Genomic DNA, 12,279 nt, shown 5'->3' on the forward strand with positions numbered 1-12,279 from the left:
TAATCCACTGGTCAGTATATCTGTTATTGTGCCAGTACCATGCTGTTTTTACTACTATTGCTCTATAGTATAATTTGAAGTCTGGGATTGTGATGCCTCCTGCATGTTTCTTATTGCTGAGAATTGCTTTGGCTATTCTGGGTCTTTTCTTTCTCCATATAAAGTTCATGATTGATTTTTCTAGGTCTCTGAAGAATGTTTCTGGTATTTTAATGGGAATTGCATTGAACCTATAGATCAGTTTTGGCAGAATGGCTATTTTGATGATATTTATTCTGCCTATCCATGAGCACGGGAGATCTTTCCATCTTCCATGGTCTTCTTCAATTTCTTTCTTTAATGTTTTAATGCTTCTGGGTTCCACTCCCAGTACCACAAAAAAAACCCTAAATAATAATAATAATAATAATAATAATAATAATAATAAATAATAATAATAAATTGCAGGCATAAGCCAGGCATGGTGGCACATGCCTGTAATACAAATATTTGGAAGGCTGAGATAAGAGGATCTCAGTTCAAGGACAGCTGTGGCAAACTTAGTGAGACCCTGTTTCAAAATAAAAAATAAAATGGGCTGAGAGTGTGGCTCAGAGGTAGAATGCCCCTAGGTTCAATTCTCAGTACCACCCCCCAAAAAACTGCAATAGTGTAAAAAAGTTGAAGTCATACTATATACCCTTCACTTGGATTCCTCAGTAATTAATATATCACTGTATTTGCTTTATTACCCCCCACACACTCATATACATACATTACCCTTGTGTACCCTTGAAAACTCCAGGATGCATGTACATATACAGCCATAATTTCACCATCACACTTGAGAACTGTAACACTGATCCAATATCTTATCTAGTGCTCACTCCGTCCTTGCCCAGATCCCCCCGATTATCCCAGCAATGTGCCTTAGAGTGTGACTCATTTTTTAAAACTCCATGGTTGGCTAAGGACTCCTCACTGCATCCAGTTGTGTCTATTGGTTTCTAGGTCTTGCCTGCTCTTGTTTCTTCTGCTCTGCACCCTGCTGTGGGCCCTTCCCTTTTCTTCTCCCCTCGAGTTTCACCTTCTGAGAAGGCATCAGTGCCATCCTCTTCCTCTTTTCAGTCCCTGCAGGCCAGCCAGCTGTAAAGAGCAAGATGGATCTGGACGTGGTTAACATGTTTGTGATTGCGGGAGGGACACTGGCCATCCCAATCCTGGCATTCGTAGCTTCTTTCCTCCTGTGGCCTTCAGCCCTGATCAGGATCTACTATTGGTAAGTTAATTGTATAATTGATCTTTTCATGGTATCATAATACTGTCACCTCTGCTTGTCATGTTTGTTGTTTGCCAGGTTTTAGTGACATATTTCAAACATAAAGAAAAACTGGAAGATGTGTATCCTCCTGAATTTTGAAAGTATTCTTAAAGAATTGGTAATCGCTTCTCACCAGGTACAATCTTTGAGGTTTCTGACAGCATCTTTGTTCTGGAGGCCATCCTGTTCCCAAAGCCCCAAATCTGCCCGAAAGCAAGGGCTGTGCATGGTGATGGGAACGCCTTTGGTGTTTTCTGGGTCACTGGATTCTGACAAAGTGATGTCCGGATGGGTACAGTGATGTCAGTAAAACACTTATTAAACAGCAGGGCCTCTGAGAGTCATGTGGAGGATAGGGTGCTTATAGAGTTGCTCTAGAACTGCGAATTGATAAAGTGAAAAAAGTTTCCAGCTGGGGCATGGTGGTGCATGCCTCTAATCCCAGTTCTTGGGAGGCTGAGACAAGAGGATCACAGTTTGAGATCATCCCTGTTAGTTTAGCAAGTACCTAAAAAAGAAGTAATACAAATATCACTACCATAAGTGGCAAGCTTACAGACTTGCAGTAAGTTAATATAAAAAAAGTAAAAATAAACCCAGTGGCATTCAACTACAGTGATATTCATCCAGCGTGGATACTGTTGCCACCGAACACTCTGAGTGAGAGGCAGGAAAGGGCAGCCCTGAACAGAGCCTCTCTTGGTGGAGTCAGAGGGTCCTGGCGGGGCCAGGAAGCGGCCTTCTCGTGATGTGCTTCCCTGACTTTTTTGTGCTATTGTCCATTTAACAAATGAACCTGCCCCTCCTGCACCCATGAGGGCGTGAATACAGCAGAGTGGGCCCGTCTTCTCTCTTCCTCAGGGATCCCACTGAGATCGAACTGGGACTGAGAAGGAAAAGGCAGGGAGGCTGTCCTGCCTTTCTCTGCCCTCCTTTCTGGCTCTTTTGTTTCACCAGAGTGGGAAATTTTCTGCCTGGCAGGGCATTATCTTCATTCTAGCTCTGTCAGGTGTGTAGGGGGTGGTGACTTCTTCAGAGGGTCACCCAGGACCGATGTTGAGCCTCCCCAACCCCTTATACACACAGCAGCCTCTGTCCTCACAGCTCCTCGTAGGCCAGACATGGGGAGGCCATAGTGGTGCCCCATTTCACAACCCTGCCAAACAAACGCCACTTTTATTAAACAAAATCAAACTGGAGCAGAGTGCAGTTCACTGATGTGGACCATACCCACCCACGGCTATGGCTGAAGACAGATGAAGACAGAGTGTGATTATATAAAGGCTAATCCCACCCTCCCGTGTGGACAACCATCTCCTGGTTCCCTGGGCTGCCAACCAATAAGGCTTTCAGAGTCAGGGTATTGAAGTCATTTTTAGGGGGGTGGGCTACTGGGAACTTACCCAGGGGCATTCTACCTCCAAGCTATTTTTTTATTCTTTTTTATTTTGTTTTTGTTTGTCTCTTTGGTGTGTGTGTGTGTGTGTGTGTGTGTGTGTGTGTGTGTGTGTTACTGGGGATGGAGCCCAGGGGCTTTCTACCTCTGTGTTATACTCCCAGACCTATTTTTATATTTTATTAGAAACAGCACCTAAGTTGCTGAGAGCCTCACTAAGCAGCTGAGGCTGGCTTCAAACCTGTGCAATCCTCTTGTCTCAGCCTCTCAAGTCCTGGGATTACAAGCGTGCGCCACCACGCCTGGCTATTCTTTTTTATTTTGAAACAAGGTCTCACTAAGTTGCAGAGGGCCTCAGTAGCTGAGGCTGGCCACAAACCTGTCTCAGCCTCCAAGTACTGGGATTATAAATGTGCATTACCATGCCTGGCTTAATATTTGTTTTTTATTAAAAGGGGAAATTAATTCACAGCAAATAAAGCTCAAATTCACTTAAAATAAAATTCACCATGTTAAAGTTTACAGTTCAGTGGTTTTAATATAGTCACAGTGTTATACAGTCATTACCACTGTATAATTCTAGGACTTTTTTTCCCAAAGGAACCTCATACCTGTCACTCCCAGGTGCTGCCTCTCTCTATCTCCTAGCAGCTGCTCATCTACTTTCTGTCTCTTTGGATTTGTCTGTTATGGACATTTCATATAAATGAGATCATATTATGTGTGACTTCTCTCTGGCTTTTTTCATTGCATAATATTTGGAGGTTCATCTATATTATATTTTAGTATATTAGCATTTCATTCATTGTTATGACTGAATAAATTCCATTGTTTGTGCTATGGTCTGAATATGATTTTCCCCCTAAACCACATGTTGAGATTCCATTCCCAATATAACATTGTTGAAATGTGGGATGTCCTTAAAGAGGTGATTAGGCAGCACTTGGAAGCTGAGACAGGAAGACCACAGGTTTGAAGCTAATCTTGGCAATTTAGTGAGACCCTCAGCAACTTAGACCCTGTTTCAAAATAAAAAAAATAAAATAGGGCTTGGGTATAAGCTCAGAAGTAGAATGCACCTAGGTACAATCCCCCGTACCACATAAACACAAAAAAGTGACTAGGTCATTAAGAGGAATTGAAGCAGTCCTGTTAAGATGGACTAGTTATTGCACAAGTGTGGATTGTTAGAGAGATGGGCAGTTCCATGTGTTTTGTATTCCCCCACATGCCCACTTGCCCTTCTGCTTTCTGCACAGGCCTTCACCAGAAGTCAAGCAGAGGCCAGCACCAGGGTCTTAGGCTTCCCAGACTCCAGAATCATGAGCCAAAATAAACCTCTTCCATTTATAAATTATCCAATCTTAGGTATTTTGTTATAGCAACAGAAAACAGACCAAGGCAATATGGTTATGCCACATTTGGTTTATCCATTTGTCTGTTAATGGACAGGTTGTTTCCCACCTTTTGGCTATTAGGAATAATGCTGCATAAAAAACAATTCACTTTTATTACCAAATAATAACACCCAAACCAGAGACTCCACAGATCAGAGCATTTAGTGCCTCATTAGTTGACAGCATAAATGCATGGAATTTTATTATTATTATTTTTGAGATGAGGTCATGCTATGTTGTCCAGTTTGGCCTTGAACTCCAGGGCTCAAGTGATCTTTCTGCCTCAGACAGGTACCACCATGCCCAGTTAGATACATGTGACCATAAAGTCTGTCCACTCTGGTCACCCAGCTCAGAGCAGTGGCCCAAGGACAAACATAATACTCTTTATTTTGTGAACTCAAATACATAGACCAAGAAGAAAACCCAGATGGTTGCAGCGGATAAAAAAAATTAAAAAAAAAGAAAGAAAAAAGAAAAAGAAAATCCTGGAAAATATTTCAGATCATGCCAGATGGCATTGTGACACGGGGGATTATGATTATAGTCATAGAACCCACGATTCATCACAGAGAGCTGTCAAAAACCCTGAGTGGCTTCCTCTCCTGCACCAGAAAGCACAGCCTGTTCCCTCCAGATCCCCTCGCTGCGGTGACATTCACACAGTGGTTGTCATGGGATGAGCAACTTGACCATGAGCCATGCATATCCCTCAGTCACAGCTACTCCAAAGGTCTTCATTTGCTCAGCTGTCCATAATGGCCACCAGTGGGGTCACTTTTCAGACCTGGGAGTTGGGTGAGGTTTTATGATTGCTATGTAACCAGGTGCAGCAGGCAGGAGAGGTAGGTCAGCTCCCACACCACCCATACAACTGCCCTGCCATATGGGCATACGGACATGCTGCTCATCGCGCCACATGCCCCTTGGGCTCCCTCTGGGATCTTCACAGCTCCTTGAGGAACTGGCACAGGCGTCCCTGGTAAGCCACATCCAGTCTTAGAAGCAGGCTTCCCTGAATCTAATTGTCCCTGGAGCACAGTCTGCCCACGTCCACAGTGGGCTGGCCATGGGCCATGGCTGCTCCCACAGGAGGTGCTAGGTGCCTCACAGTGAGTCAGTGGAGAGGCATGGCTGGGGTGGGGTGCCTTCAGCCACTGTGGAAGAGTGGCTTCCTCTGCTGTCAAGGACAGTTATGACTTTGTTTGCATAAGGAAAACATGGAGAATATTCACAGGATGGGATAGACTGAGATTTTTCTAAGTTTTTCTTTTCCAGAGAAACTTATTTGTAAAATCAGGATAAGAAATCATAGTAAACAATTGGCTTACATAAATATAAGAAAGAAAAAGGGATAAGGAGTAGAAATAAAGACATAAAACTGACATTGTTTACAGATGACAGGACTGTGTAAGGACTGTGTATATAGAAAGTCTGGAAAATCTGTAGATAATTTGTTAGAATTAATAAATGAATTTGGCTAGGTTGCTGAACATAAGACCAGTAATCAAATTCCCATATGTCAGCAACAAACAAATGAAAAATTTTAATGATGCCATTTACCATAGTATCAGCAATTACAAAATAACAAGAATAATATGGAAGACCTTTTTGTAGAAAACTACAAAGTATACATGAGAGAATTGAAAAGACTGAAATCAATGATAGACTGTATTTGTGGGTTGGAAAAGTTGTTGTAGAGAATGTCAGTTTTCCCTCCATTGGTCTACAGATCAGTATATACATTTGAGACTCCATTAAATTTTTGATAGAAATTAGTAAGCTAATTACTAAGTTTATAAGGAAAAGCAAAAGGCCAGTTAAGCCAGAAGATTTTTTTTCTAGTACTGGAGATTGAATCAAGGGTGCTGTATCACTGAGTTATATCCCCAGCCCTTTATATTTTATTTTGAGAGGGTCTCACTAAGTTGATCAGGCTGGCCTCAAACTTGAGATTCCCTTGCCTCAGCTCCTGAGAATCTGGGATTAAGATGTGCTTACCACAAGCAGCTGCAAGTTGATTTTGAAAGAGAACAAAGCTAGATGAATTATATTACCAGCTCTCAAGACTAATTATAAAGTAACAATAAATCAAAACAGTGTGAAATTGGCACAGCGGACAAATAGACCAATAAAACAGGAGAGTGTAGTGATAGATGCACATAGATAGTCTCTTGACGTGTGTGTATGTGTGTGTGTGTGTGTGTGTGTGTGTGTGTGTGTGTGTGTATGGAACCTAGGTCCTCACACAAGTTAGGTAAGTGCCGTCATTTTCTTGGTTTCTTAAAAAGACAGCATTGCTCTTCAGTGTGAAAAGTAAATTGGGTTAACCAGAGATTTATTAGAAAAAGCTATATCCTAACCCTTTTGGTAGGCAGAATTACTATATTAGCTTCTCAAAGATGTCCCTCCTTAGTCCTCTGATGACACATCCCCCCATGATTATGTTACATGCAGTTAGAAAGGGTATGGAGAAATGGTGTACGAGGACTCCTCATATGCTGCTAGTAGAAATGTAAAATTGGTGTAGTCTGTGAGTGCCTCCGAAAGGTTAAAAATATAGTTGCCTTATGACCCAACAATTCCATTCTAGACTTTTATCCAAGAGAAGTAAAAACATGTCCACACAAAATGTTTTACATGAATATTCATAATGGCATTGTTCATAAGAGCAAAAGGTAGAAAGATAGAAACAACATAAATGTACATCAACAGATGAATGAATAAATAAAATGTGGTAAATCCATGCATTGATTATTATTTAGCCTTTAAGAGGAATGAAGTACTGATAGATGCTATAAGATAGGTGAATCCTGAAAGCATCATGCTACGTGAAAGAAGCTAGACTCAAAAACCATGTTGTTCTTGATCCATTTATATGCAGTGTCCAGATATAAACTAGTGCTTTCTAGGAGCTGCAGGGAGGAGGAGAATAGTGAACGCTATTGGATATGTTTCTTTCTTTAAAATGTACATAACATTTAAAAATATAAAATAAGTTTGGGTGAGGATATGGAGAAAAGATAACCTTTATGCATTGCTGGTGAGAATGTGAAATGATACATCTACTGTGAAAAGGCTTAGCAGTTCCTGAAAAAGAGAAACAGAGAGCTATCATATGACCTATAAATTCTATTTTTCGGGCATATATCCCAAAGAGTTGAAAGCAGGGACTCAAACAACATATGTGCACTAGTGTTCATAGCAGCGTCTTCACAGTAGCCAAAAGGTAGAGACAACCCAAACAGTCATCAGCAAGAATGGATAAGTGGATGAGAATTGAGAACTTTATACTAAGTGAAATAAGCCAGAAACAAAAGAACAAATCTTATAGGAGTCCATTTATACATTTATACCTGGAACAGACAAACTCATAGATAGAAAAAAAAGAGAAGTGACCAGGGTTTGTGGGAAAAGATAATGGAAATTATTTGGTGAACACAGAGTTCTATTAGGATCATTAGGATGATGGGAAAGTTCTGGAAATTGACAGTGGTGATAGTAGTACAATATTTTAGGCAGTTAATATCAATCAATTATACACTTTTTTTTTCAATACTGGAGATTGAACCCAGGGGCATTTTACCTCTCAGCTACATCTCTAGCCCTATTTGTTATTCTTTATTTTAAAACAGGGTCTCGCCAGGCGTGGTGGTGGTGCACGCTTGTAATCCCCGCGCTTGGGAGGCGGAGACAGGAGGATTGCGCTGGTTCGGAGCCAGCCTTGCTGGCTTAAGAGACCCTGTTTCCACATAAAAAAGTTAAAAAATAGGTCTGGGAGTGTAGCCCGTGGGAGTGTAGCCCAGAGGTAGAAGGGCTTTTGGGAACCCCACTACCACCAAAAAAAAAAAAAAAAAAAAAAAATTAAAAAAAACCAGGGTCTCACTAAGTTGTGGAGGGTCTCACTAAATAGCTTAGGCTGGCCATGAACCTGCAATCCTCCTTTCTTAGGCTCCCAAGTACTGGGATTACAAGCATGCACCACCATGCCCAGCTGAATTATATACTTAAAATGGTTTAAATGAGCCAGACACAGTGACATACAGCTGTATTACCAGTTATTGGGAGGCAGAGACAGGAGGATCACAGGTTCAAGACCAGCTTTACCAACTTACAAGACCGTATTTCAAAATTAGAAATAAAAAGGACTGGAGGTTGAATTCAACTCAGAGTTTGAATGCCCCTGAGTTCAATCCTCAGTACCAAAAAAAAAAAAAAAAGGTTAAAATGGTACTTTTTTGTTGTGTCTGTTTTACCACAATAAAAATACAAAAAAGAAATCTGTATGTACCCTTTTTTTTCTGAGAGGTTTCAGGTAACTAGAGGTAAGACTTGCAGGAGGAAGGGTCTAGATTCTGGGAGAGCCACTCTCAAAAATGAACTTCAGAGAGATTCCTTTTGAGGGGGGCTCTTAATTTAGGTCAATAGAGCCTTCAATGACTTCTATCCCTGAAACAAGGAGCCATTTGGCTTTTGTACTAAGGCTGTAAATGATCTTCTTCCTGTTTCTACTCCAGATAACTTATTTTAATAGTGCTTTGTTTATGCTCCCACACTTTTTTGTGGACAGATACAAGTAAATATGAATATATATCCTTACCACCCCTCCCCTTATTTTACACAAAGGGTTAAGACCAGTTTATGTCATTTGCTTTGCATGACGTGGCTGCTTTTATAGTGTAAAGTATATCACAAAGCAAATCTCTAATTGAATTACTTATCTTTGATCTTGGAGAGATTCATCACATAGAAAACTCAATCTGTTTCCATGATGATTTTATATGGAAATCGATTTGGGGCAACACTGCAGCCTGCTGATTCCATATGTTGTGAGGCAAGAAGCCAGAGGGCTGGTGCACACAGTTCTCAAGAAATAAGCTGGTGCTCAGAGTGTCACCAAACTTTATATTAACAGAAAGTTATTGTGTGTGATACACTTCTTAAGAAAACACCTGAAGCTCACCAAATATTCTTTGTGTGTCCCTGTCACTCAGAACTACACAATGATATGAAGTTACAGTGCACCAATAAATTTTTTTTAAAAAAGAAAATACCCCTTTTTCCTTACTGCTTCTTGAAGATGAAGTCATGGGGGACTCCCAGAGGATAAGAGTAGAGTAGAGAGAAGTATTACTCTCATCACTAAGTAGGATGTCTGCAGAGGACCTGTACCTCCTGAAGCCATTTACCCAGAGCACACTGCTTTTTTTTTTTTTTTTTTTTGCCTTTATTTCCCTCTAGGTACTGGCGGAGGACACTGGGCATGCAGGTCCGCTACGTGTGCCATGAGGATTACCAGTTCTGTTACTCCGTCCGAGGCAGGCCGGGGCGCATGCCGTCCATTCTAATGCTCCATGGATTCTCTGCACACAAGGATATGTGGCTCAGCGTGGTCAAGGTGCACTTCCAGACTTTTCTCTTAGAAAGAAAGGGTTTGCACTTGCATAGGATGTCACTGGCACGGTGGTAACCCAGAACCACAGTTCAAGTTTAGTCTTAAAACTAACACAATATACGATTCATAATCTTTCCTCAAAGCCAGTCATGGTGGCACACATATTTAATCCCAGCACTTGGGAAGCTAAGATAGGATTGCAGGTTCAAGGACAGCCTCAGCAACCTAGCAAAACTCTAAGAAACTTAGACCCTGTTTCAAAATAAAAAAATAAAAAGGGGGCTGGGATTATAGCTCAGAAGTAGAATGCCCCTAGGTTCAGTACCACACACAGAGAAAAAATATTGGTCAGAAAAAAATTAAGTTTAATGTTATTTGTAAAACTTGTGCCTTAGTTGGGCATGGTGGTGCATACTTGTAGTTCCAGTACTTGGGAAGCTGAGACAGGAGGATCACGGTGGCGGCCAATATCAGCATCTTAGTGAATCTCAGCAATTTAGTAAGACATTGTTCCAGAATAAAAAGATAAAAATAAAACTGGACTGGAGATGTAGCTCAGAAGCAGAATACTCCTCGATTCAATCCTCAGTAACACACACACACACACACACACACACACGCACGCACGCACGCACACGCATGCACACGCACACACGCGTACTAAACAAAAAACTTGTACCTTAGTCTCTTCACCTTGTGAATACTTTTTAGAGGAGGTTTCAGACACAGTTTCAATTCAGAATGGCCATGACGATCAAGGCTGGGCTCTTAAAAAACTCCTTTATTCTTTTGTACTTCAGGTTTATTCTCTTGCTTCCCCTTTCTACTTTCTTCTGCTCCCCAGCTTCTTCTACTTCTGCTTTTCTTTTCCTTAGCCATTTAGAGAAATATTCTTGACCTGACAGCTTTCTGGAAGTTTTCCAAATCACTTTCTTGGTTTTCTTTTTTTAATTTTTATTGGTGCATTATATTCATACATCATATTGTGGTAAAAAAAAAACCTGTGTGTACAAACATGTACACATCACTGATTTAACCCCTACGCAATTCCCACCCCATTCCCTCCCCGTCCCTCCTTCCCTTGCTCGGCTTAGTGGTTGATTTCGATATGTTTAATTACATTGTGTGTTTTAGAGATTTTCCTCTCCCCCCATCCTTTCTCCTCCTTTAGGTTGCCTTGTTTGCTCCTCTGTAGGATTTCCTTTTTCATCTAGAGTTCCTCCTATGACCCATTTCTCCCTAACTCTCACATATAAGGAAAAGCATCTGATTTCTTATTTTTTGTGACTGACTAATCTCACTTAGCATAATGTTCTGCAGTTCCATCCATTTCCCTGAAAATGATGTAATTGAGTTTTTTTAATGGCTGAGTAAAATTCCATTGTGTACATAGCCCACAGTTTTGTAATCCATTCATCTGTTGATGGACATCTTGGCTGGTTCCATAGTTTGGCTATGGTGAATTGTGCAGCTCTGAACATAGATACAAATGAATTAGTTTGGTAGTTTGGCTTCCTATCTTTTGGGTATATACCCAGAAGTGGTATTGCTGGATCAAATGGTAGATTTGTTCCCATTTTTCTGAGGATTCTCCATACTGTTTTCCAAAGTGGTTGCACTAATTTGCAATCCCACCAACAATGTCTTAGAGTTTCCACTTCTCCACATCCTCGCCAGCATCTGTTGTTGTTTGTGTTTTGAATGATTGTCATTCTAGTTGGAGTTAGGTAAAATCTCAGCATAGTTTTGATTTGCATCTCTCTGATTGCCAGTGATGTTAAGCATTTTTTCATGCATTTATTGGCCATTTGAATTTCTTCTTTTGTAAAATGTCTATTTAGTTTGTTTGCCCATTTTGTTATTGGATGCTTTGTTTCCTTAGTGTTGAGTTTCTTGAGTTATCTGTATATTCTAGATATTAGTCCTCTATTGGAGGTGTAGGTAGCAAAAATCTTCTCCCATTCTGCTGGCTCTTGATTCGGGTTCTTGAAAGTTTCCTTTGCTGAACAAAAGCTCTTCAGTTTCATGCAATCCCATGTATTGAGTCGCCTTTTAATTTGTTGTGCTTTTGGGGTCTTGTTTAGAAAGTGTTTATCTGTGCTTATGTGTTGCAGTGTTGGACCTATGCCCTCTTCAAGGAGCCTCAAGGTCTCTGGTTTGATTTCCAAGTCTTTGATCCATCGTGAGTTGACTTTTGTATAGGGTGAGAAAGTGGGATTAATTTCCAATTTTCTGCATATGGTTAACCAGTTTTGCCAACACCATTTGTTGAATAGGCTATCTTTTTTCCAGTGTATGTTTTTGGCCCCTTTGTCAAAAATCAATTGACTGAAAGTGTGTGGACTTGTTTCTGGGTCTTCTATTCTGCTCCACTGGTCTATGTATCTGTTTTTTTGCGAGTACCATGCTGTTTTATTACAATGGCTTAGTAGTATAGTTTAAAGTCAGGTATTGTGATTCCTCCTGCATGGTTTTTGTTACTGAGAACTACCTTGGCTATTCTGGGCTTTTTGTTATTCCAGATAAATTTAAGGACTGATTTTTCTGTCTGTGAGGAATGATCTTGGTAGTTTAATGGGCATTTGCGTTAAATCTGTAGATCACTTTTGGAAGGATGGCCATTTTAATGATATTTATTCTGCCAATCCATGAACATGGAAGATCCTTCCATCTTCTAAGATCTTCTTTGATTTCTTTTTTCAGTGTTTTATAATTTTCTTTGTAGAGACCTTTTACCTCCTTGGTCAAGTTTATTCCTAGGTATTTTTTTTTTTTGTGGGAGATCCTGAGT

At 40.6% G+C, this 12,279-nt stretch overlaps 1 protein-coding gene across 1 annotated transcript in view; it reads left to right on the top strand.

Annotated features, from left to right (window-relative positions):
* Positions 1–1,111: 1,111 nt before the first annotated feature.
* ABHD6 (abhydrolase domain containing 6, acylglycerol lipase) overlaps positions 1,112–12,279 on the top strand; it is a gene marked incomplete at its 3' end in the record, with an annotated part of 32,857 nt that continues 21,689 nt past the window's right edge. Inside the window, exons 1-2 of the mRNA XM_080714879.1 lie at positions 1,112–1,258; positions 9,335–9,491. Coding sequence (XP_080571005.1) covers positions 1,140–1,258; positions 9,335–9,491 — 276 coding nt within the window. The 5' untranslated portion in view covers positions 1,112–1,139. The remainder of the gene's footprint in view (positions 1,259–9,334; positions 9,492–12,279) is intronic.

Source organism: Muscardinus avellanarius (assembly GCF_963383645.1).
Source record: "Muscardinus avellanarius genome assembly, chromosome: 18".
NCBI classification, from domain to species: Eukaryota; Metazoa; Chordata; class Mammalia; order Rodentia; family Gliridae; genus Muscardinus; species Muscardinus avellanarius.